The 23,868-nt window shown below is 38.2% G+C and overlaps 1 protein-coding gene across 1 annotated transcript in view; it reads left to right on the plus strand.

The window, feature by feature from the left end:
• The window catches only part of LOC101398566 (uncharacterized), a 54,027-nt gene that overhangs the window by 9,654 nt on the left and 20,505 nt on the right, over positions 1-23,868 (plus strand). Inside the window, exons 2-4 of the mRNA XM_087418196.1 lie at positions 16,089-16,126; positions 18,847-18,884; positions 21,183-21,269. Coding sequence (XP_087274322.1) covers positions 16,089-16,126; positions 18,847-18,884; positions 21,183-21,269 — 163 coding nt within the window. The remainder of the gene's footprint in view (positions 1-16,088; positions 16,127-18,846; positions 18,885-21,182; positions 21,270-23,868) is intronic.

The raw sequence follows: 23,868 nt of genomic DNA on the forward strand, positions 1-23,868 counted from the left end.
TAATTGCTTGATATATTTAGGTGCACCTACAGTGGGTGCGTAGATATTTACAAGTGTTATATCCTCTTGTTGGATTGTTCCCTTGATCATTATGTAATGCCCTTCTTTGTCTCTTTTTACAGTTTTTGTTTTAAAGTCTATTTTGTCTGATATGAGTACTGCTACCCGAGCTTTCTTTTCATTGCCATTTGCGTGGAGTATCTTTTTCCATCCCTTCACTTTCAGTTTGTGAATGTCTTTAGGTCTGAAGTGTGTCTCTTGTATGCAGTATATATATGGGTCTTGTTTTTTTATCCATTCAGCCACCCTATGCCTTTTAATTGGAGCATTTAGTCCATTGATGTTTAAAGTAGCTATTGATAAGTATGTACTTACTGTCGTTTTTTAACTTTTTTTTTTTCTCAGTGTTTTAGTAGTCCTTCTCTGTTCCTTTCTTCTTCTATACAGAATTGATGGTCTCTTTAGTTTGACCTCTCTCTGAAAGCTCTACACTTTAACTCCCCTCCTCCCTCCTTTTATGTTTTTGATATCATATCTAACCTCTTTTTTGTGTATTTGTATCCATTACATTCTTATCATGGAAATAGATAATTTTTCCTATTTGTGGTCTTCTCTTTTTCCCTTAAATCAGTCCCTTTAACATTTCTTATAGCACTGGTTTCTTGTTGATGAACTCCTTTATTTTTTGCTTGTCTGGGAAATTTTTGATCTCTCCTTCCATTTTGAATGATAACCTTGCTGGGTAGAGTATTCTTGGCTGTAAGTTTTTTCCTTTTAGCACTTTAAATATATCATGCCACTCTCTTCTAGCCTGTAAGGTTTCTGCTGAGAAGTCAGCTGATAGCCTTATGGGGTTTCCTTTGTATGTAACTTGACTTTCTCTTGCGGCTTTTAGGATTCTCTCTTTAATTCTGGACATTTTGATTATGATGTGTCTTGGTGTGGGCCTCTTTGGGTTTATCTTGTTTGGGGCTCTCTGTGCTTCTTGTACCTGGATGTCTGTTTCCTTCTTTAGGTTAGGGAAGTTTTCATCTATTATTTCTTGAAATAGATTCTCTGCCCCTTTGTCTCGCTCTTCTCCTTCCGGGACACCTATAACACGGATGTTAGTGGACTTGATGTTGTCCCAGAGGTCCCTTAGACTGTCCTCACTCTTTTTAATTCTTTTCTCTTTTACCTGTTCAGCTTGGGTAATTTCTTCTAGTCTTTCATCCAGCTCACAGATCCGTTCTTCTGTATCCTCTACTCTGCTTTTGAGTCTCTCTAGTGAATTTTTCATTTCCAGTATTGTATTCTTCATTTCTGATTGTTTCTTTTTTCTATCTTCCATTTCTTTGTTGACATTCTCACTGAGTTCATCTATTCTTCTCCCCAGATCAGTGAGCATCCTTAACACTCCTTGTTTGAACTCTCTTTCAGGCAGGTTGCTCATTTCTGTTTCACTTAGTTACTTTTCTGGGGTTTTGTCCTGTTCCCTTACTTGGAATGTATTTCTTTGCCTCCTCATTTTGCCTCTTTCCCTGTGCTTGTGTCTATGTATTAGGTAGGTCAGGTACGTCTCCTGCTCTTGGATAGGTGACCTTATGCAAGTGATGGCTTAGGAGGCCTGCAGTGTGCTTCCCTCAGTTCTCAATGTTCCAGGGGTGACCCTTATGTGTGCTATGTGTGTCCTTCTGTTGTGGCCTGTTTGCTCTCCCTGTAGGCGCCCAGGGAGGCCGAGTTATGCTCCTGGCCAGCTGTTGTAATGCTCAGCTGCTTGTAGTTGTTGTGGGCCCTTCAGTCTCTTTATCAGGTGTGGGGAGCCCCAGCACAGTTGGCTGCAAGTTCTGATACCACATTTGTGTTGCAGTATTTCTTTTAAGTGAGTAGGACCCCATTGTGGCAGGTTGTTAGGCTCAGGGCCTTACAATTGCTATAAGCCTCCAGCTTTATGTCTCTTGTCAGCTCTCTGAGGATTGCAGCTGGGTGGGGCTGGCCTCAGGCACAGGAGCACCCAACTGTTTCAGGCTTTGGAAGGTGGGGCAAACCCCCTATGTGGGTCCTTGAGAAGCACAAGTCTTCTGCAGCTGACAAGCCCTGCCGCCCACAGGTCCACACACACAGTCAACACAGTCCTGCCCCATGTGCGTGCCCTGACCTCCCGAAGCGGATGCAGTCTCTCCACGGCGGGAGCCCCACACACTCCACCACCGCCCCACACTCTCCACCTGCTCCTTGTGCACGTCCTGCCCTGCTGAAGTGGGCTCAGTTGCCAGGCTGCAGAGAATCCAGTCACCAATCTATGCAGGCCCACAAGTTGCCTGAGGGCTTGTTGTTGGGTGGGGCCAGTCTCTAGGGTGGGCTGCCTTCCCTGGCTGAGCTGGATTAAATCGGTGCTCTAGCAGGTGGGGCAGATCCTGGGCTAGCAGGCCTCAGGGACAACTCCAATGACATCTGTGTCAGCACGCCCACACCGGGCCACAACAATGGCCGCTGCCAATGTCCCCGTCCCTGGAGAGGTCTCGCCTCTCACCGAGATGCACTCGGGGCCTATTAGGTGAGTCTCTTTTCACCCCAGCACTGTGCACCTTTCTTTCTGGTGATTTTAGGTTGCTTTCTGAAACGGGTGAGTTTGTGCGTGGGCCCTTTAAGAGCCTGTTTTAATTTCTTTGTGAACCGGGTTTTCTGGGGGTTCTCCCCATGTTTTAGTAGCAGGCACAGTCAGATGTTATGCCACTTGTCTGGATTGTGCTGGATCCACAAAATGCCCACAGCAGGGGCGCTCCCCGGCTCTGGGCCCCGGGCCTCCAGGGAGGCTGCGTACCTGTGGGCTGCTCCCGGCGGCCGTGAGGCGCTGAGGCTTGTGAAGGCGGCGTTTTTCCTCTCCAGAAGGGAGTCTCTGCCTCTTCTACCTCAGTTAGGATTGTCCGTTGTTGCAGGAGTTCCTCTCATCCACTTTTCAGTTCTGTCTCAGGGGTAATTTTTCCACGAGTAGTTGTAAATTGGCTGCGTCCGCGGGAGGAGGTGAGTTCAGAGTCTGCCTACGCCGCCATCTTGACCTCCTCCTCCTATGCTAACATTTAAAGCGAGTTAGATATAACAACTCTTCTGTAATATTTGGATCTTATAAAGTGATGATAAATTAAGACGATTTTTTCCAGTTGAGATGGAGAGAAATGACAAAAAAAAAAAAAAAAGCCCACAAATTGCAAGACTATCTAATATTATTATATTAGAAAATAAATCACAAGCTAGAGTTGCTGTAAAAAGACTTTGCTACAACTTCCAGCAGTCATTCTCAACAGCAACTGCACTCGAGATCACCTGAAAACACAGGTATCCAGTCTGGACCTATGACATCAGTAAGAAGGGGTTAGAGTAGCCCTGACCAGTAGAAATAGAAGGCAATCCACAGGTGTAATCTGAGATTTTCTAGTAGTCACAATAACATTATTTATTTATTTATTTATTTTTTTTTTGTGAGGAAGATCAGCCCTGAGCTAACATCCATGACAATCCTCCTCTTTTTTTTTTCCTTTGCTGTGGAAGACCGGCCCTGAGCTAACATCCGTGCTGATCTTCCTCCACTTTGTGTGGGACGCTGCCACAGCATGGCCTGACATGCAGTGCATCGGTGCGCGCCCGGGATGTGAACCCGGGCCGCCAGCAGCAGAGCACGCACACTTAACTGCTACGCCACGGGGCCAGCCCACAATAACAATTTTTAAAGAGAAACAGGTGAAATTAATTTTAATGATATATTGTATTTAAGCCAATGCATCCAAATATTATCATATCAACATATAGTTAATATAAAAAATGAGTTATATTATATTCTTTTTAAACTAAAACTTTGAAACTTTTTGGTGTGTATTTCAAACATCTCAATTCAGATGCTAAATTTTCAATGGTTAGGGTGAAATCCAGTCCTAGTGAAACAATAAAAATTGTGTATTTTTTACCCAGTTTTAAAATTAAATTTAATTTCAGTTTTTAAATTAAACTCAAGTAAAATTTAGTTCCTTAGTCACACTAGCCGTATATCAATTGCTCAATAGCCACATGAGGCTAGTAATGGCTTCCATATTGGACAGTATAGGATGAGAGGCTTGAAATTGCTGGTGGTATTGAGGCATGCAAGTAAGCAGATAATATCATACCCCACTTCACTCAGGGAAGTACAAACATTAAAGTACAAAAATACGTGATGATAAACACTTAGTTTTGTTCTTTTAGAAAGAGATGAGACCATAGGGAATAGGTGTGTTAACCAGTGTGGAAGCTGCGATGCGTGACTGGTCTGAAGAGACAGGTGGAATCAAGGCTAGAGTTCTGGCTTCTCAAATACTAATCTTATTTTTTGGCCTCTCTGCCGCAAGTGTGTGTGTGTGTGTGTGGTAGGCATGTGTGTGTGTACACAAGAGTTACAGAGAGGAGGAGAGGGGTGACTGGGAGAGTGTGCTTTGGGAGATGAGAAGCGAAGAGGAGGGGAAGATAGGAGGATAAAGAATCTAACCTCACAACTATATATGCTAAATATAATCTGATGTAGGGGACATAGCAGAGAGAACTTGAGGGGGGCAATACAGTTAATGGACTTGAGTTTTATTCCTGCTCCCCAGGCAGCTAAGAACTATGTGTCCTTGAGAATGTTCTTGAATGTCTCTGACCCTAAGTTTTCTGAGCAATAGAATACGGATAAAAATAGCTGTCTTCTGCTTTGTGGTGAGGATCAAATGTTATAACACACGTTAAGCACCTGGCATAATGCATGTTAATGTTCATTTTCCTTCCTTCTGCAACCCATCACACCAGAGCAGAATGATCCTTTAGTTTAATATCCTTGATGAAATGACTTTAAGTGAAACTCTCCCTCAAGCTTGGATGTCGTTTTAAAACTGCTCAAAATAATTTGTAATCAACACTTCTTACCTAAAAGTGTTGATTTTTACCAGGCTGGATAAGAAGAAGCAACAGGATTTATTGTTGATGTGCATTAGAAAACCCAACATTTTAATCTCCACAAATTGCCTCGAATCATGAACACCCAAGTTGAGTGCAATGTTTGACGATTCAGCCCTAGATTTCCCACCATGTGCAGACAGCAGTAAACAAGAAAATCTATCACAGGGGCTCTTGTTTGCCTCATTCATATTTCAGAGTGGGTTTTTTTGTCTATTGTAACAAATATTTTTTAAAATGCAAGTTTAATTTTTTTATACACTCACTTATCAACATTCTGCATTGATAAAAAGCACTGGAGAAATCAATTAAATTGTTCCCAGCTACCCAATGTTAATGAGAGAATAATATAGCAGATTCAAACATAGTTTTAAAGACAAGTGATACGATGCATGTCTAATGGTTGGTTAGAGCTCAGCACTAATGAGGCCAAGGGCAGGGGTTTAATCCCCTTATGGCCAGTTATTTTTTCTGTGTTCCATAGCCACTGGCAGCACCCATGACCCCAGCCTGCCGTCTTGGCTATGCGCACCATTGATCATTAAGGAATGTGGGTTGGAGGCTGAGGAGGCACCAGCACAAAATCATTACCCACCATAGGAAGAGCAACTCAGGAGAAGAGCAACCTTGCTGACCAGTAGGTCATTTGCCCATGAAGATTTTCCTTCACTATAGTCAGTCTTCAAGCCACCAGTGCGACTCTCACCTTTCAACTTAAGATCATTCAAGAGGCAATGGTAAGATTATTAAGAGAGAAAACCGAGTTCTTACCCTGGCTTTGTTCCTAAATAGTGCTAAGTCATTGCACTATCTGGATCTCAGTTTCCACTTCTGTAAGATAACAAGGTTAGACTAGATGGACTCTAAGGCCTCTTGCTGCTCTAAAATGGTTCCATGAATACGATTTAAGTTATTTTGGAATGAAGAGTGTTGTCTAACATAACACATTATTATTTTCCTTTTGGAACTGTAGAAGACAGACTTCCAAGATGGCCTCTAATGAACCCAGCTGTATTAGTTAGGGTTTCTCTAGAGAAACAGAACTAATAGGATGTGGATATATAGAGAGATAAATTTATTTTAAGGAATTGGCTCATGCGATTATGAAGGCTGGCAAGTCTGAAATTTGGAGGGCAGGCCAGCAGGCTGGAGACCCAGGGAAGAGTTGATGTTGTAGATAGGGTCCAAAGGTAGTCTAGAGACAGAATTCCCTCTTCTTTGGGGCTACAGTCTTTTTGTCTTAAGACCTTCAACTGATTAAAATAGGCCCACCCATATTGTGGAGGGTAATCTGCTTTACTGAAAGTCTACTGATTTAAACGTTAATCTCATCTAAAAAATACACTTCACGGTGACCTCTAAACTAGTGTTTGACCAAATATTTGGGTACTGTGACCTAGCCAAGTTGACACATAAAATTAACCATCACATTTGCCTTTTGGTATTTATGTCCTTGTGCAATCCTCACCTTTGTGTGTGACTTGATTACAATAGAATTTGGCAAAGGTGATGGGAAGTTAATTCCATGATTAGATTACAAAAGACTATGACTTCTGTCTTGCCAGCAGATTCTCTCCATTGCCTTCTTGGTTTGCATATTATGATGAAACAAGATCCCATCCAGAAGAGGCTCATGTGGCAAGGAACTAAGAGCTGCATTTAGCCTACAGCCAGCAAGGAACTGAGGCCTTCATTTCAATAGCCCTCAGAAAAACTGAATGCTGCCTTATTCACAATAGCCAAGACTAGGAAGCAACCTAAGTGCCCATCAACAGATGAATGGATAAAGAAGATGTGGTATAGATATTCAATGGAATACTACTCAGCCATAAAAAAGACAAAATCATGCTATTTGTGACAACATGGATGGACCTTGATGGTGTTATGCTAAATGAGCAAAGTTCAGATGGAGAAAAACAATTACAGCATGACTTCACTCATAAGTGGAAGATAAACAAAAAAACACATAGATACAGAGAATAGATTGCTGGTTACCAGAGGGGAAAGGGGCACGGGGAGGGTGAAACAGGTAAAGGGGCATATGTGTATGGCAACAGATGGAAACTAAACTTTTGGTGGTGAACACGATACAGTCCATACAGAAGTCAAAATATAATGATGTACACCTGAAATTTGTATAATGTTATAGACCAATGTGACCTCAAAAAAACCCACACAATACAGAAAGATAGACGCCAGAAACAAAAGAGGTATATACACTTAGTTGTATAAATATATTTAAAGGAAAAAAAACAACTGAATGCTGCCAGCAATCACTGAATGAGCTTGGAAAAGGATCCTTTCCCCAGCTAAGCCTTTGGATGAGACCTCAGAACTTTGGGCAACAACTTGACTGCAACCCTGTGAGAGACCATGAAACAGAGGACCCATCTAAGTCATGCCTGCATTCTTGACCCACAGAAACTGTGAGATAACAAATGTGTATTGTTTAAGCCATTACATTTAAATGGCTATTTATTTATGGTAATTTATCACACAACAGTAGATAACTAATATAGGAACTAAAATTTATCTTGCAAGCTATTAATCAGGGTTATTAGCAGATAACCAAATCCGTGCTAGCTAATTTCAGCAGAAAGGAATATATTACAGGTTAAAGAGAGCTCAGAATTGTTGGAAGGCTGAAGACTCCAGCTGAGTTTGCAGGAATTACTCTGAGAAGCACACTACAAAACTTGCCACCCAAGAGAGCTGCTGCCTCTGCCACAATCAGGAAGTGGCCAAATCAAGAAGCCATCATCACAGTGGCAGGCTCCAGAACCACACTGTCTCTGCTGAGATTTGTTGAATTAAAAATGGATGCCCACACCTTGTCTTCTCCCCCATGTAAGTCAGTTGTGTATCAATGTCTTAAGTTGGTGCATGTGATGGATAGGATAGAACCTAAACCACACATCCTATTCTAGTAACAAGGGATATCTCCTTTCTTTCCTCCCTCCCTCCCTCCCTTCTCTCCTTCCTTTCTCCTTCTCTTTCTCCCTTCTTCCTCTTCCTGCTTCTTCTACACATTGATTTTAGGGTCAGTGAATGACAGATGTCAACTACAGCAAGAACTATATATACCCAGAATATCAAGAGAGTCACATCGGTAACTATGGACTTAAATGCTGTATTTTAAGGATCAAGCCCAATTGCTATAAGAATTCTCAGAAATAATTTCAAAAAGTAATATAATCTAGTAGTTGGGAGCACAAAATTTGGGGGTCAAATAAACATCATAGAAATTCCAGCTTTGAGATTTACCAGCTCTGGGATCTTGGACAAGTTCCTTAAACTCTTCAAGCCCTGTTTCTTCTCCTATAAAATGAGGAAAATGTTTGTTATTCTTATTCATCATTTGAGAATAAGAAGTGACAATGTAATTAACATTATTAGCACAGTGGCTGGCACAAAGTGGATGATCAATAATAGGTGTTATCTCTAAGAGTATAACTGTGGTTTGTGGTTTAATGGTACAAGTTCCATGGAGAAGGTGAGATTTAAGCTGGGCTTGAAAAGGAAGAACTAGAGTTAAAAATGGTGAAAAGGGGGTGGTTAAGACATTGTCATTGCACCCTGTCCTAGAATCTTTCACAAAAGGCCTTAAAAAGCTGTTAGAGCCACGTGTCTTGTAAATGGATAAATGGACACATTGAAACGTGACATGTCATCTTAGAATAGGTGAGTAATGGAAAAGTCAAGGTAGGTGACTCCCGGGTTGGTATTCTAACCACTCAACTGCATTTCTTACTTGCCTCCAAACTCGTAAAATTGGGAGTTTTTTGTTCTGTCTCCATATTAGCATCAGCATTGACATAGCTATTAATAACACAGACACTAAAGGAAGAAAATGAGATTAACAACAGCATCCCATCAGCTAGGTCTTCATCAAACTATGAACAAGAGGAGTCAGTGTCAAAACAGAGCATGTAATCCTTTTCTCAATTTCTAGATTGTAAAATGACTCATAACAAGCTGACATATAAAACATAGATTGCCTTCATTAAAATGACTGCACTTTCCTTTCATTTTTATTTTTTTACCCATTATATCTATGATCACATACAGCTGTTCTTCTGCCACCAATTCATATGTGAACACTTTCTGCTGGTTTTAATTAGTTTCCTCTCGTAAATAGAGACTTATGTTAAAATAAAACGGAATCAATAGATTAAGGTTAATTATGCCCTATTCTCTTTTTTATTTCCTAGGCTTATGAAACAATTACTAATTGAATCTAGTGAAAGCCATGGTTATCTCTTTAATCATGTTTTAAACAAAAAGCTGTAAAGCAAAAAGCCCATTCCCACTTTAATTTTCTCTTAAAAGCTTTTGTCATCCCTATTGACTTTGGATTGAAATATTGTAGGTAAGGACCCATGGATTGTTTCTACTGGAAGAGATTTTAAAGTTCTTGTTTCCCAATTTTCATTCTATAGATGTAGAGACTGAGGTTCCAAGAGGGTTCTTGGATCTTGCTCAGTTTAGTGGCAGACTTGGGAAAGCAAGCCAGGTTCTGGAGTGCCAGTTCAGTGTTTTTCCGTTGTAAGGATGGAGTTTGGTATTTTTACCCATGACACTTCTTTTCCCTATCCCACTTCTTGCAAGTTTGTTTGGCTCGCTCTTGTTCCATTTGTGGCTATGAGGATTATATAAGATAATGTTATACGTGGCAGGAAACAGGAAATTTAATAAACATTAGTTGTCCTTCCCGTTTGTAAAACCTTATGTAAATATAATTTCATAAATCACAACACATTTAAGGATACTTAAGAAAGCTCTCTATTTCAAGAAATCTGGAAGAGAATCTTTTTGAAAAGAAAGAATCTTTTATAATGCAAATAACCATCCCCTAGGTAACCTGTTTTGCTGCCCTGGATATTTATAGTGCTGTGAGAGGAGTTTGTTAGTTCAGGATTGATAGAAAGCTCACTTAGCCCACCAGTGGATGAATGGCAAAGTCCTACGCAATTCACCAGCTCTGTCCCTGACGGATTAGGTACGGTGCCTGTGCATTCTCCATGCACTACAAGCAGTATATTCTGCCCTGAGATGCCGGGCCATGTGGGGATGCCATACACCACCTGCTTCTCTTGGGGACATCAGAATTCATTAGCTGTATCGGGTCGTTACTCTTTGACAAGAGCTGGACAGGCTGGCAAGAATGTCTGCTTTTCCCATCAGGATGAGCTGACGCTGCTGCTGCTGCTTTGTTGCACTCTCAGGGGGGATGAAATCTGTTGTCCCTGAGAACCATAACATTATTACAGTAATGTACCAGGGGGCCTCCAATGTGCAGACTGTCCTCTAAATTCAGTGCTTCCTGAATGCCCACTTTTAATTAAATGTGCTGTCATAAAGTACTGGGCATTCTTTGATGATAATGATGGCATCCACAAAAATGATTCATGCCTTTAAAACACATCAGTGTGCTGTCTCTGCACTTGTCTTCAAATAATACTAAATTATTAGTATTAATGCTTTGATAAGGGCATGCTTTCTGAGTTGTTTGATTAGTAATGGCATATAGTAGTACATTTTCTTTGCATTTTTGAAGACACTCTCCCTTCTGGAAAATAGTACTCATTTGTAAGATCTCTGATCTAGATAACAGATGGATTCCATATCTGTGCAGTCAAGTATAGAAGTAGTATTGTGTACTAGTTAAGACATTAAGCATAAAATCTTTACCATAAAATCAGTTTTACCACTTACTAGTTAAGTGAACTTAGGCAAGAATATTGACTGCTCTGTGCCTCAGTGTACTTATCTGTAAATTGAGGATAATTGTAATAGTATCAACCTCACAGGATTGCTGTAAAGATTTAATGAATTACTACATAAAAGCATTTAGAACTGTGCTTGGTAGTACGTGAGTGTTCTGCCATTATTATTCTGCAAATGTGTTAAATCAAGAAATTAGAAAAGTAATAGGATTTAAAGGCTTACCATTCTCAGCAACTTGCTTTAACCATCTGGGCTCAGACTAGCTACATTTACTATTATTCCTCTTTGCTGTGTGATCTATTCAATAACTTAGGAGACTTCTCCTTCATAGGATTTTTCTCCCCACGGTTGCGATCAGGTGTAGAGGCAAGGTAGAATTGCTCCTGGGTGGTAGGACTCCTCTACATGGGTGATGGTTTGTTATCCAGTCATACAGACCTCCTCCTTGTTTTGAAAACAGGGCTCAATGGCTGGATTTATATATATTTTTTATTTCTCTGGTGGCTTTAGGATCACTGCAAAATTAGTCTACTTTATTAACTTCGAAGCATCATAACCATTCTGTTTGCCAGATGTCTATAAGAATTTTTTTAAAAGAAACTTTTATTAACTTTCATGTCTTTTTTAAACATCTGTGGGAACTTTATTGAAGCATAGGGACCTAAGAAATGCCCAGAAACAGGCTCATTCAATTTGAATGTGGCATTCTTGGCATCGTTGTATTTTAATATTAGTAAAACCATTTTACTTATGCTTGTGAATAATCTTCACTCTTGCAAGAGAATGAGTTAAAGAAATAGAAATTGGGTTAGCTTGTTTTAATGAGAAGTTATGTGTATGTATACATATGTGTTTGTGTTTGTATTTATGTTCAACTCTTGCCTCAGTATCAGAAGTCTATGTGACTATTAATGAATAATTAATCTAATGAGACATAACATCTGTATTTCCGTGTGTTTGTTATCACGTAAGAATTTTATAGAGGCTAGCTCATTTAATCTCCAAAGTTAAAAAAATCATGAAATCCAACAGGATTCTGAGATCAGCAGTCACTGATGGTGGATATTTAAGAGAAGGACCGCTTGTAATTCATCTTTGTATCTGAAACAGTGTCTGGTACATAATAGATGCTCAATAAGTTTTTGTTGCATAAACTGTGACTGTATGAATGAATGAATTATATAATTCCAAAGGAATATATTAGAATGAAAAAAAAAAAGACTTGCATTTAATTAAAGTAAAGCACTATATGCATGACGGTAGACAAGTCAGTTTACCATTTGGGACCTCAGTTTATTCATTGCAAATCAAAGGTGAGATCTCATCAGCTCTACAGTCTTAAGAGTTCACTATGGGATTTGCACACCATCATTTACTGCCAATCAATTTTCTCCAGTGCAGAAACACCTTTCGCATTTCCATTAGCTAGGCAACAACTCCTGACATATTCACTTCATTTTTCCTTTTGACTTTGTGATTTGAAAGTAAGATTTAAAAATCCAATAATGCAAGAAACAGCCACATATTAGATTCAACCCCAAAGGACAGTCAACTGCAGTCAAATGCCAGAAATATGGTATTTGGTATCCAAAATCTCTCTGTTTCTTTTAAGTGGCATCTTCTCTTTCCTCATTTCGAACTGTTTTTTTAATTGACCTTGTTTTATAGTTATGTGAAAATGCTTTGCTCCTAGAGCCTGCTCTCATCAAAACCCTACTTTTCATCACCACTTGAAAAATCACACAGGTGGGACATATTCTTTAGTTTCTACTGGCCCATTTGTAATAATTTGCCTGTGTTTCATTTTTTATTTTCCCAGCAATTGCCAGGGGTAAAAATTAAGTTAAGCCACAAACTCCCTAGTGAATGAAAGGCAAGACTAACGATTAGTACTTGACTTAGGAGATAATGAAATGAAGGCTAACAGGAGCAAGTTTTGCCTGGTATTTACGACAAGTGTCAAATTAATGGACTAGATAGAATTATTTCATTGACTCATTGAGATGGTATCTTCTTTTTGGAATTCAGATTAACACACACACACGCACACAGATGTAGTTCTGAAAATAAAGCTGTATATAGTCTTTCGTTGACTTGCCTCTCTACGAATAAAGAACTCAGGGTCTGAGCACCGAAGTACATTACAGTCTACAGTGTAAGCAGAAGTCAGAATTGAAAGCAGCTGCTTTGGGTCTGGTACAAGTACTAAAAATTGCTTAGCCAGTTCAGGAATAATCTACAACTAGGCAACACCTAGGGAACAGATGTATTATTCTAATTAAGTAGATGGTGCCCTGTTTGAGGAGTAATCCCATTCCCTCCTGTAATCACACTTCAGACACACATTTAATGTGCTTGACTCTCCCTACCCTCTCGTAGGAAGCAGATTGTCTAAGGAGAACTACATAAATTCTTTCATCTTAATAGGGATTAAAAAGCAGTTTTAGCTCAAAATCTTTTTTGAAGTATTCATTACAAGAAAACTCTTTAACAAAAGATCCCCAAACCTAAACTGATTCACTACAAGCAAAAATTGGATGATCTGGATTCCGGTAAAACAGAACAACATAGAGTCCCTAGAGAATGTTGAGACAACATATGTCTTAAGAATAACCAATCTCTAGCCATGGTCTTATGAAATTCCTTCACTCTTGGTCCAGATGGCCCCAAACCTCAGCCCCAAAGCTAATTGTGCCCCTTTCACCACATTGGCAGCCACACATATTTAACCAGTTTTGTGTGGGTCCAACACCAGATTGTATTAACTCAGCCAAGGCTTCTAAGTGAAGCAGGAGACTGTGCTTAAATAATGTGCCCCCCTGTCCCAATTCAAACACTTGGGGCTCAGTTGCACACAAGTTTTGTGAGTCATCTGCAATTAATCTCTTTGGTAGTGAAAACGATGAATTACTGATATAATAAGTTGATTCAGAAGCACTGTGATTCGAATGGTTAAAAATATAAAAGATATCTAGTATTTCCCATCTTTCTTATTGCACAGCCACCTTTTCTACTGGTTAACTCTAGAGTAGGCGTGTCTTCTATCTATACACAAAAGAGGTAGACTCTATTTTTTTTTTTTTCAGAGATTTTTTAAATTTTTTAATTTTTTTGTTTATTGTGGTAACATTGGTTTATAACATTGTATAAATTTCAGGTGTACATCATTATACTTCTATTTCTGCATGGATTACATCATGTTCTCATGTTCACCACCCAAATACTAATTACAATCCATCACCACACACATGTGCCTAATTATCCCTTTTGCCCTCCTCCCTCCCCCCCTTCCCCTCTGGTAACCACCAATCCAATCTCTGTCTCTATGTGTTTGTTTGTTGTTGTTATTATCTACTACTTAATGAGTGAGATCATACGGTATTTGACCTTCTCCTTCTGACTTATTTCACTTTTCATAATACCCTCAATGTCCATCCATGTTATCACAAATGGCTGGATTTCATCGTTTCTTATGGCTGAGTAGTATTCCATTGTGTATATATACCACGTCGTCGTCTTCTTTTTGTGTGTGTGTGTGTGTGTGTGTGAGGAGATCAGCCCTGTGCTAACATCTGCCAATCCTCCTCTTTTTTTGTCGAGGAAGACTGGCCCTGGGCTAACATCCATGCCCATCTTCCTCCACTTTATATGAGACGCTGCCACAGCATGGCTTGCCAAGCAGTGTGTCAGTGAGCGTCCAGGATCCGAACCAGCGAACCCCGGGCCGCTGCAGTGGAGCGCACACTTAACCACTTGCGCCACCTGGCCGGCCCCCTATACCACATCTTCTTTATCCGTTCAGTGGACTCTATTTTGAAGAGTGCAAAATTGGCAATCCAAAGAGATTTATCTAAACCCATATAACAAATTAATGAGACTCAGGACAATAGATTCTGATTATTGAGACATATTTGGCCCAGACTGCATAGATTATGTGAACATGGAGCTTTCTCCTTCCTAGCAAATCCCAAATGTATATGACAAGAAAATGTTACCTAAAGACGGATGGCTCTCTTTTTTCCTGAGGACCCCTCACAGAGCTGGTGTGGCTGCTGATTGTGGTGAAAGGGACACAGTTAGCTTCTGGACTGAGGTTTGGAGACATCTAGACCAAGACTGAAAGAATTTTATAAAAAGACCATGGATAGAGATTGATTATTTTTAGGACACATGATGACAAAGCATGGAGAATTGAAGGGGTGGTCAGTCTGACCATTAATTCCTAAAAGGTCTGTTGATATCCCAGCTCACCTCAGGGCTTGGTTCATGACTCCCACATCTTTACATCCACCTCCACCTGTCACCTACTAGACATTGTCCTCTGGGTGATCCACAGGCATTTTAACTTGACAAAACTTGTTCCTCAAGTTTGGGGGCTGATTGTTTTAGCATATGGGGTTTTTAGTGACACTCTACTCAGTGGCTTGAAATAGGTAAGGCAAATTGTCCTTGAGAGTTATATCTTGATAAAAACACAATAAGGGTTACAGACGTGGCCCCCTCAATTACTATGTGGGAGAAAGGTTATCCTGGATTTGACAGTGCTCAGACTGATGCTACCAACTATTGGAATAATAAAACCAACTTTCCTTTTTCCGATTTTTGTTTACCATCCTCCCAGCCTTTGCATTGGTATTTTTCGTTCTATGTGGAATATTGGTCTCAACGTTCTTTACTACACTAATTCCTACCACGCCGAACAAACCTCTTCAGAACTTGGTCTGTTCCCTATCGTATGATAGATATTCAAAAAGCACTTTGAACATCAAAAACATAAATGGTTTTTGAATGAAGGAGTAGATGAATAATAACGAGAGAATCCAAAATGTTCTTAAAGCAGTTTAAGCTCTTTCAAGGATGGTGAAAGATGTGGCAACATATTCTTCCCCCAAAAGTGTACGGGATTTTACACAACATTCAGTTATTCTGAAGAAAAAGGCCAGATGAATCACAGGTGTATTTCAACACACTCAGGCTATTGTGAGAGGCTACTTTTTCTCTTTCTCAAAGGAAGGTACTATCTAACGTAATTAATATGCTCTGATGTGTCTCTCTCCCGCTGGTCTTGGTGGGTTGATGGGGGATGGAAAATTGAGGTTATGAGAATTTAATTGCATATTTTTATTTAAAAGACTTGCTTTATTAACTGGCAAGAGCTTAGAATAAGGTATAAGCCCTAGTTAATAGAGGAAGCATTCTACATTTCTCAAAGTTACAAAGACAAAAGGAGAAAAAAAACCCTGAAAACTTGAACTAAGATTCTAAGACGTATTACTAAAATACAAGTGGGAAATACCAGTCATTTTACTAGGAAAAGGCAAAGTGAACTACATTTGGGTTATACTTGAAGATGAACTTGAATTCTCTTTCTGATTTCTTGGAGTAGTATTATTTATTTTAGTTTTTATTTTATTTTACAGGAAGTTTCTAATTTCGAGAATGCAAAACCAAAAAAGAAGTAAGTCAAATTTACTTTGAAAACTTTACATTCTCTTAATTTTATAATGTCAAATGGAATATTTTAGTGGGTTTTCTGTCAAAGTGCTTTTTAAAAAATTGTCATGTACAAATCTAGGTATGGTTTACTCCGCTACCATTTATCTATTTATGGTGATGCATAGAAAACCTGTGCTGTGACATTCCTGTAGACAGAGACGTGAAAATTAAATTTTTAGAAGAAGAAACGTTTTTAAACTAAGCTCAGATTAAAGTGGAAGCCTACTTGAAAATATGTTTCTATTGGTGACCTGGTAATATTCTGAAGAGTTCTTCTAATCCAAATAAAAATGTGTTTGCAAAGAGATTTGGGTTATTTAGGTCAGGCTTGGCTTTACATTCAGCACATCAAGCTGCCAGAGGACGTGACACACACATGTTGCATAAGGTAATGAGATTTTAACTAATAAGGAGGAAATACATGGGGGCAGGAAGTTGATTTATGGAGAAATTTCCAGATTGGTTGCTGATGATACAGAAGAATGTCTTCGTTGCTCTCTGGAATGGTGTGAGACCAAATTGTTAATATGTGAAATTCTTTCTGGGTTTGGTCTTTCTTGACAGCCTTTGCTCCACTCGCCCCTCCTCCCCCTCCACCAAACCACTCTGTACTTTCATATTCTTTCCTCCCTTTCCTACTCAAAGCTTTCTCCCAGTAAGGATATAAAACAAATCCATAGTAAGTAGGTAATTGCATGATTAACAGCTTAGAGCACCAGCCTGGCGAGGGTAGTTGTATTTCAGCTAGTTACCTACTTAAACTACAACAACAGTGGCATTTTAAGCATGAGCTGGAGTAAAGAAGAGGTTTTTATGGCAGAGCTCTTCTCAGTCTTAAAAATCGCCCCACCTATGTAGCTGTTTGTTCTATCCACGGATAAAGAACTCCTAATTCCAAATCAAATACTTAAACAAAATTACAATATTGGCTTATGACTGACGCTTCTACAGATTAGAGGATACCAAAACATGGTGGGGCAGAGGAGGGTGAATGAAAGGGAAAGTAACTAATGTTGACTGAATTGGGATTTTTCAAACATAAACCAAATCAATTCATGTGACAGACAAATCAGTTAATCTGAGGACAGATTCCAACTAGTTAAAATAAAATTGAAGACTCTTTTGAGTTCCTCAGTTCTTTTGTCACCACCCCCTAGAAGGGAATAACATCTCATTTGGTTACACACCTACCTCACTTACAGTATTATAAATAGCTTTTTTGGAACATGCATTATTTGCCAAGAGATATCCTAAGCATTTTGCGTTAAAAAATTTAAAATAAACCAAAATAAAATGGTTAAGAAAAAAGGGTACATTATATATGTAGGTTTTTGCTTACAACCTTGAACTTAAAAAAAAGGTGAACTTGGCTTTAATTTAACCACTACCAAGAATGTCAAAAGTGGAAAACTGTGTGTTCACTCAGTATATAAATTGATTAACATGGTCGAGTCCGCATAGTCCTGTCCTCTGTTTCTGTTTTAGACATTTTTTTAGGGAAATTTTCAATCATATGCAGAGGAAGAGATAATGATTTCACATTGCCATGCTTGAACAAGTATCAACCTATAGTCAATCTTATTTCATCCTAACCCATTTGACTCCCTACTCCCCCTCACCCCCACTAGGTTTCTTTTAAAGCAGATCCCAGACATATAATTTCATGTTTCAATATATATTGTTAAAAAACAAGAACTGTTTTTTTAAAAACATAACCATGATACCACTACTACACTAGAACAAAATAAGGAAAATGACATAATATCACCAAATATACAGTGAATGTTAAAATTTCTCTGATAACTTCAAGTGCTTTTTTATAGTTGGTTTATTTGAATCAGGATCCAAACAAGATCCATGCAATGCATTTGTTCATGTCTCTTAATGTATAAGTCTCTCTCTCTCTGTTTATTTGTTCAAGAAACTGGATTGTTTGTTCTGAGGAATTTCCCATATTTTTGCATTTTGCTGATTGGATTCTTGTGGTATTTTTTAAAAACATGTTCTTCTATCCTCTATGTTTCCTGTAAATTTTTAGTCAGATCTCGAGGCTTGATAAAATTCAAGTTTGATATATATGTATTTTAAAGTAGGTCGCAGTGACTGTATACTTCCTGTTGCATTACATTGGAAGCCCGTATATCTGGTCGTCTCTATTTTTATGATGGTGGTGTTGCTTAGTGGGTTCAGATGGTATCAGACTGACCCATGTACCACCAAGTTGCCCATCAGCTTTTCACTTAAATGCTTTAACAGCAGTTGGTGATTATTGCCCAGATTTGTTGTTTCATTGGGGATTGTACAGTGGTTATATTCAATTTGCATCATTCTTGCTGTGTTTATTGAATAGAATTATTTGAAAAAGAACTTTCCCATATTAACTATTTGATTATTTGAGATACATTCATGTAGAAATGGCCCACTCTTTTTTTTGTGGGTTTTATGAATGTTAGTTTCTCCATGTTGCATGGAAATTTCCAGGCCAAGATTATACTTGTATTAACTGTACTTTGCCATCTTGGGTCAGGAAAATTCAGGACCATATGTAGAACTTAGTTAGAGATAGAATTTATTTTTGCTCTCAAAGGCATTGCACATGTCTAAGTGATCTAATGTTGGTTTGATTAAAAGCATTATTTATTAAATCTAGACTTAAAATATCTGTTTCTTTTATTATTCTAGGTCAATCCGGAGATTTGTGTCTGAAAACAAAGTATTTGGTTAGTAATTCATAAGATTACTCATGGAAATGATATGTTCTGTTTCGCTAAAAGTTATTTTCTTCTGCTGCTGCCATAAAGCAACAATAAGTGATTAATGAAAGTCAAATTGAGTTGTATTTGAATTCTATGGAAGAAATAAAAATAAGAAATATGGTTCCATTCTAACTTCAAATGACCAAAACAAAGAAATGATTGACTTATTCAGAATAATTTCCTTTTTTAAAAAAAATTTTTGTGAGGAAGATCAGCCCTGAGCTAACATCCATGCCAATCCTCCTCTTTTTGCTGAGGAAGGCTGACCCTGAGCTAACATCCGTGCCCATCTTCCTCCACTTTATATGGGACACTGCCACAGCATGGCCTGACAAGCAGTGCGCCGGTGCATGCCCAGGATCCGAACCTGGCCGCCAGCAGCAGAGCGCGCACACTTAACCGCTATGCCATGGGGCCGGCCCCAGAGTAATTTCCTTTTATATTAAAAAAACGAATTCTCTTTGGTGGTTTACTGGCTGATTATGTTCTAGCTTCCCAACTTTAGCTTGGTGGGACCATGGTCAAGGTGACCTCCTAGATATCTTTTCAGATCTATGAATCTAGGAGTAAATAAAGAAGCAGTCGAAAATGGTTAGATTACAAAAGACTCTTCCACAGCATTTCAAACACCAGAACTTTTCTTTAATTTCTGTGATTACAGTGCCCATAGTAATAATAAAGGCAATTGGCTTGATTTGTATTTTAATTCTAAAGTAAATATCTAATTCTATTAATTACTTTTAGAAAGTTAATGGCCAATGTCTCTCTTTCCCTCACAGAATATAGGACATTCACAATGACAAAACAATTGGATCATTCAGTCAAGAATTCCTTTTTTTATGCAGTTTGTCAAACTTGTAGATACCCTTTCTTCTTTCTTTCTCCCCAGCAGAACCTAGGAGTCAGAGGAGTCAAACTCCTTCGCCCCTCCTTTCAAAACTAGTTTCCTGGGTAGGATATGAAAAGCTTATTCAGACCAAGATGATGATCATCAATGAATGCATCTTCCAAGTGTGTCTGCATTTTAATCGGGTCTAATATTCTTCTAGTGGTAGCATCCATAGACGCTGGGTCCTATCTCATTAGTCAAGCAAGGCCCTGTGAGCACTAGTTGCTAAGTATTTTGAATATCAGCCCTGATTTGAATAGTGCATAGTCTTAAATGAAAGGTAGTAAGGCAAAATTTTATTTTCCATCTAGATCCATTCTCATAGCACACTATTCACTTTGTACACAGAAGACCATGATGTTTCCCTTCTAACATAATTCTCGGTGATCAACTGCCTTCTCTGTAGTCAAATGTGAGAGCAAATAGTGACTTTAAAAATAGCACAGCATACTGAGTTTGTTTCCATGTGATGCTTTAGTTGCATTATTTAAAGTTTGCTTTATCAGTGTTATGATACAATATGTGGAATGATTAGTCTTTGGGAGGTAAATTAGAAGGGATTACAATTCTTCATTTTGTTGCAGTTCAGTTCTTTACCACATATCCAGGCCCTGCTCTAGGTGTTGGGAGGACAAGGCTAAGCAAATCTTGGTTCTTCCACACAGGGATCTTAGAGTTCCTTGAAACTCTCACAGCTTAGTGTTCTCTCTACGCACTTAATCATTTTGTTAAAAATAATGAGGAATGTGGAGGGTGGGGATACTTTAACTTACGCATAAAAAATAAATGGGACCAGCCCAGAGGCGTAGCGGTTAATCTTGCACGCTCCTCTTTGGCGGCCCAGGGTTCACTGGTTCGGATCCCCTGCGCACACCTACCCACTGCTCATCAAGCCATGCTGAGGCAGCGTCCCACGTAGAGCAACTAGAAGGATGTACAACTATGATATGCAACCATCTACTGGGGCTTTGGGGAGAAAAAAGGAAAAAGGGAGGAAGATTGGCAACAGATATTAGCTCAGGGCCAATCTTCCTCAAAAAACAACAACAACAACAACAAAAAAATGGTTATTAATTCAAGAAAAATACTGCAAAGGATAATGTAATCCTAAGCTACCAAGAGGTATTTCAGTAGAAGCATTCTACCATACATGCTTGGGTGCTTAAGTAGTTCATGGAAATAAATAGGAGCCCACAGGACATCTGGGTGTCCATCAGGGACTAGAACTCCCCACAGTGGACTACAGAGCTCTCTTAACATATCACTTACCAAGTTACCACCACATGCTGAACTTGTTTTGATTTCAAATTTCTTACACTTACGGGACAGATGTTACTGTGAATTCTGCTAACCAATTCTCTGGTTTACTTTAGAAGGAAAAGCTGTAAATGACACAATCTGGCAGGAACCCAGCAAGCCTGAGAATGATTCCCACATCAGAAGACTCTGTCAGCTAAAAGGTAATTGCTAAGTCTAGTTCAGCTGACTTTGCATTTTCCCAAAGTAGTTTAAAGGGCAGGTAAGAAAAATCTACATCTTTCTCAATTAAAAATAAGCAGGACATTGTGCTCTACTTAAAAAGGAAAAACTAATAGAATAGAATAGAATATATATATTATTAATAGAATATATACGTGTGTGTGTGAAGATACACATAGACATACAGAAAGGGCGTGGAATCTAAGTTGCCTGTTGAAGCAAAGAATCAATTGAAAATAATATTTGAAAGTCTTTAATATCTTAAAAGAATTTAAAAATGTATTAAAAGTCAGCACATAAAAAAACCCTCTAAAAATAACATCAATATATTAATACAAATATAAATATATGTTATATTTAGTTTTTCTTTAAATATTTAAGAGAAATAACCTTGATTATTAATGCAAAATTGTATCATTTTATAATTTAAAAACTCTCAAGAAGAGCAAATTAGCAGCCAGGTATAGAAAAATTTATTAATAATAAATGACTTCATAATCAAAATTACTTAACTTTCAGAAGGTAATGAATAAAACAAAAAGTCTTGAGAGTTTACAAGGATGAACAATAGCATAAAAAGTTGATCTGCTTGGTATTCTCCCTCTATTGTTGCTGAAACAAGAAATAATTGATTATATTAGTTATTGATTATTTGAGATTTTCTGATTTTTAACTAAAAATATTTTTTAATATCTTGGGACAAAGGGAATTAAAGTGTATTTTTCGTAGTCAGGAGGTTAGTGTTGGATTATACATTGTGTTCACAGTTTGTTTTTTTAACAAAGCTCTTAGATTTACAAAGTAATTATTTATAAAAATAATCATTTTCCTTTGAAATATTTCAGTTTTATCCAAGATTGTGTAACATTTTGGTAAATAATTTTAACTGAATTTTTAAATATTGACAGTTTTCTCTATTATAAATAAATAGATGAAACATTTTGGGATTATCTTAGATATTTTAATTATAACATAGGAAATGTTTTAATAATATTGTGTTTTGATTGGACTCTATCTTCACCTCATGGATGCCAGCTATCCTCATTCACACTCCCAGTGGGTTAGTCATTCATCCTCCATCCATTCATTCATTCATCTGTCCCTTTAATGAACACATGGTATTTTTATGTTATTCTATATTGATCTATGGATAAAGACAGTATAACTATTACAGGTTATTTTTAGTTATAAATTTGCCATAAATTTCTTCAAGTATTCTATTTTCTAAAACTTTCTATGAATTTTTTTTTTTCATGTAGGAGTAATAGGCAGGTAATTCTACAATAGCTACTCTGACAAAGCAGCAAAAAATCTTGGCCTTAGATGAGGTGCTTCTGATTAGTGATCTGTTCTTTGTCAAAGATGAAAAAAGGAAGGTTTTACAGAAACCTTCTCAGCTTTGGTATTTCTCAGATTCTTGAATGACCATGTGTTCTCTCTGTGTTTGTGTGTGTGTGTGTGTGTGTGTGTGTCTAAGAAGTTCAGCTGACATTTCAGCAGTAGCAGCTGAGTCACAGGACATTTCCCAGAGATTAGTGCTGTGCTAGGAAGAGTTGATGGCCTGAGACCAAGGCTGTCGGTGCCATTGTAAATTGAAGGGAGAAATTCAGTTGTGGGGGAGGGCCACAAGTTGTGGACTTGAATTTTATGGGCGTAGTAGCTTCATTTGGAAGGCTCAGAATATTTCTCAGCAATTAGTGCCCTACATATCAACCCATAATATTTCTTTTTCATTTTAAACACTACTTTTTAAGTGTTAATTGCATAATTACTTAAGAGTGGTTTACTGTGCCTGTGGATAGGTCATGTGTGAAGTTGAGTGAGATGAAGCTCGGAAGGTGCATCATTGCTGTCATCCACAGCCCATGATTTTATTGAACACTAATGATGAAATCGCAAAGACAGCCTCAATGAAACAGAAAAAAATATATAGGGAAACAAATGGTAGCAGTGACATTAACTCCTAAAGAATCTGTTACAAACTCAAGACCAAAAAAAAGAACATTTCTCTCAATTTCAATTTCAAAATGGTATTTCGACATGACCCATATTAACAGCATTTCAGTTCTTTATAAAAAGTACTGGGGACTGATGAAAGAAACTTCTACAGGCTATATTTAGCCAAGGATTTCTGCCTGGTGTTTTAATCCATAAAGATATTCCTATCGCTCTATAACATGACTGTGTTATGTCAGTTAAAACAAAATTTATCAGAATAAGTTGAGTGCCAGAAGCATAACATTTTTAGTTTATCTAGTCCATTTCCTTCTTCTAAGAAGAATTTTATGTAAACCTACATCTATGCTATTAAAAGAGACTACATCTGTAAAATAAACGTAGGATAAATTGAGTGCTCAGAACTTTACAACTGAAAAATTTCATAGTTAGGTATATGGTTTTGATGAGATTCATTATCAAAAACACCCCATTGGTAGAGGAGAAATGTTGTGAGGGCCTTCCAGTTTAACATTTGAATTGCCATTGGTTTGAAACCTTCTTTCTTGATTCTAGTCAATATTATTTGGCCAGCTTCCTCAGAGTAAGCATATAAATATTTTGGCTTAATTTTTCCAGCCCTTA

Source organism: Ceratotherium simum, chromosome 27 (assembly GCF_057802395.1).
Source record: "Ceratotherium simum simum isolate JZ-2026a chromosome 27, ASM5780239v1, whole genome shotgun sequence".
Taxonomy (NCBI): Eukaryota; Metazoa; Chordata; class Mammalia; order Perissodactyla; family Rhinocerotidae; genus Ceratotherium; species Ceratotherium simum.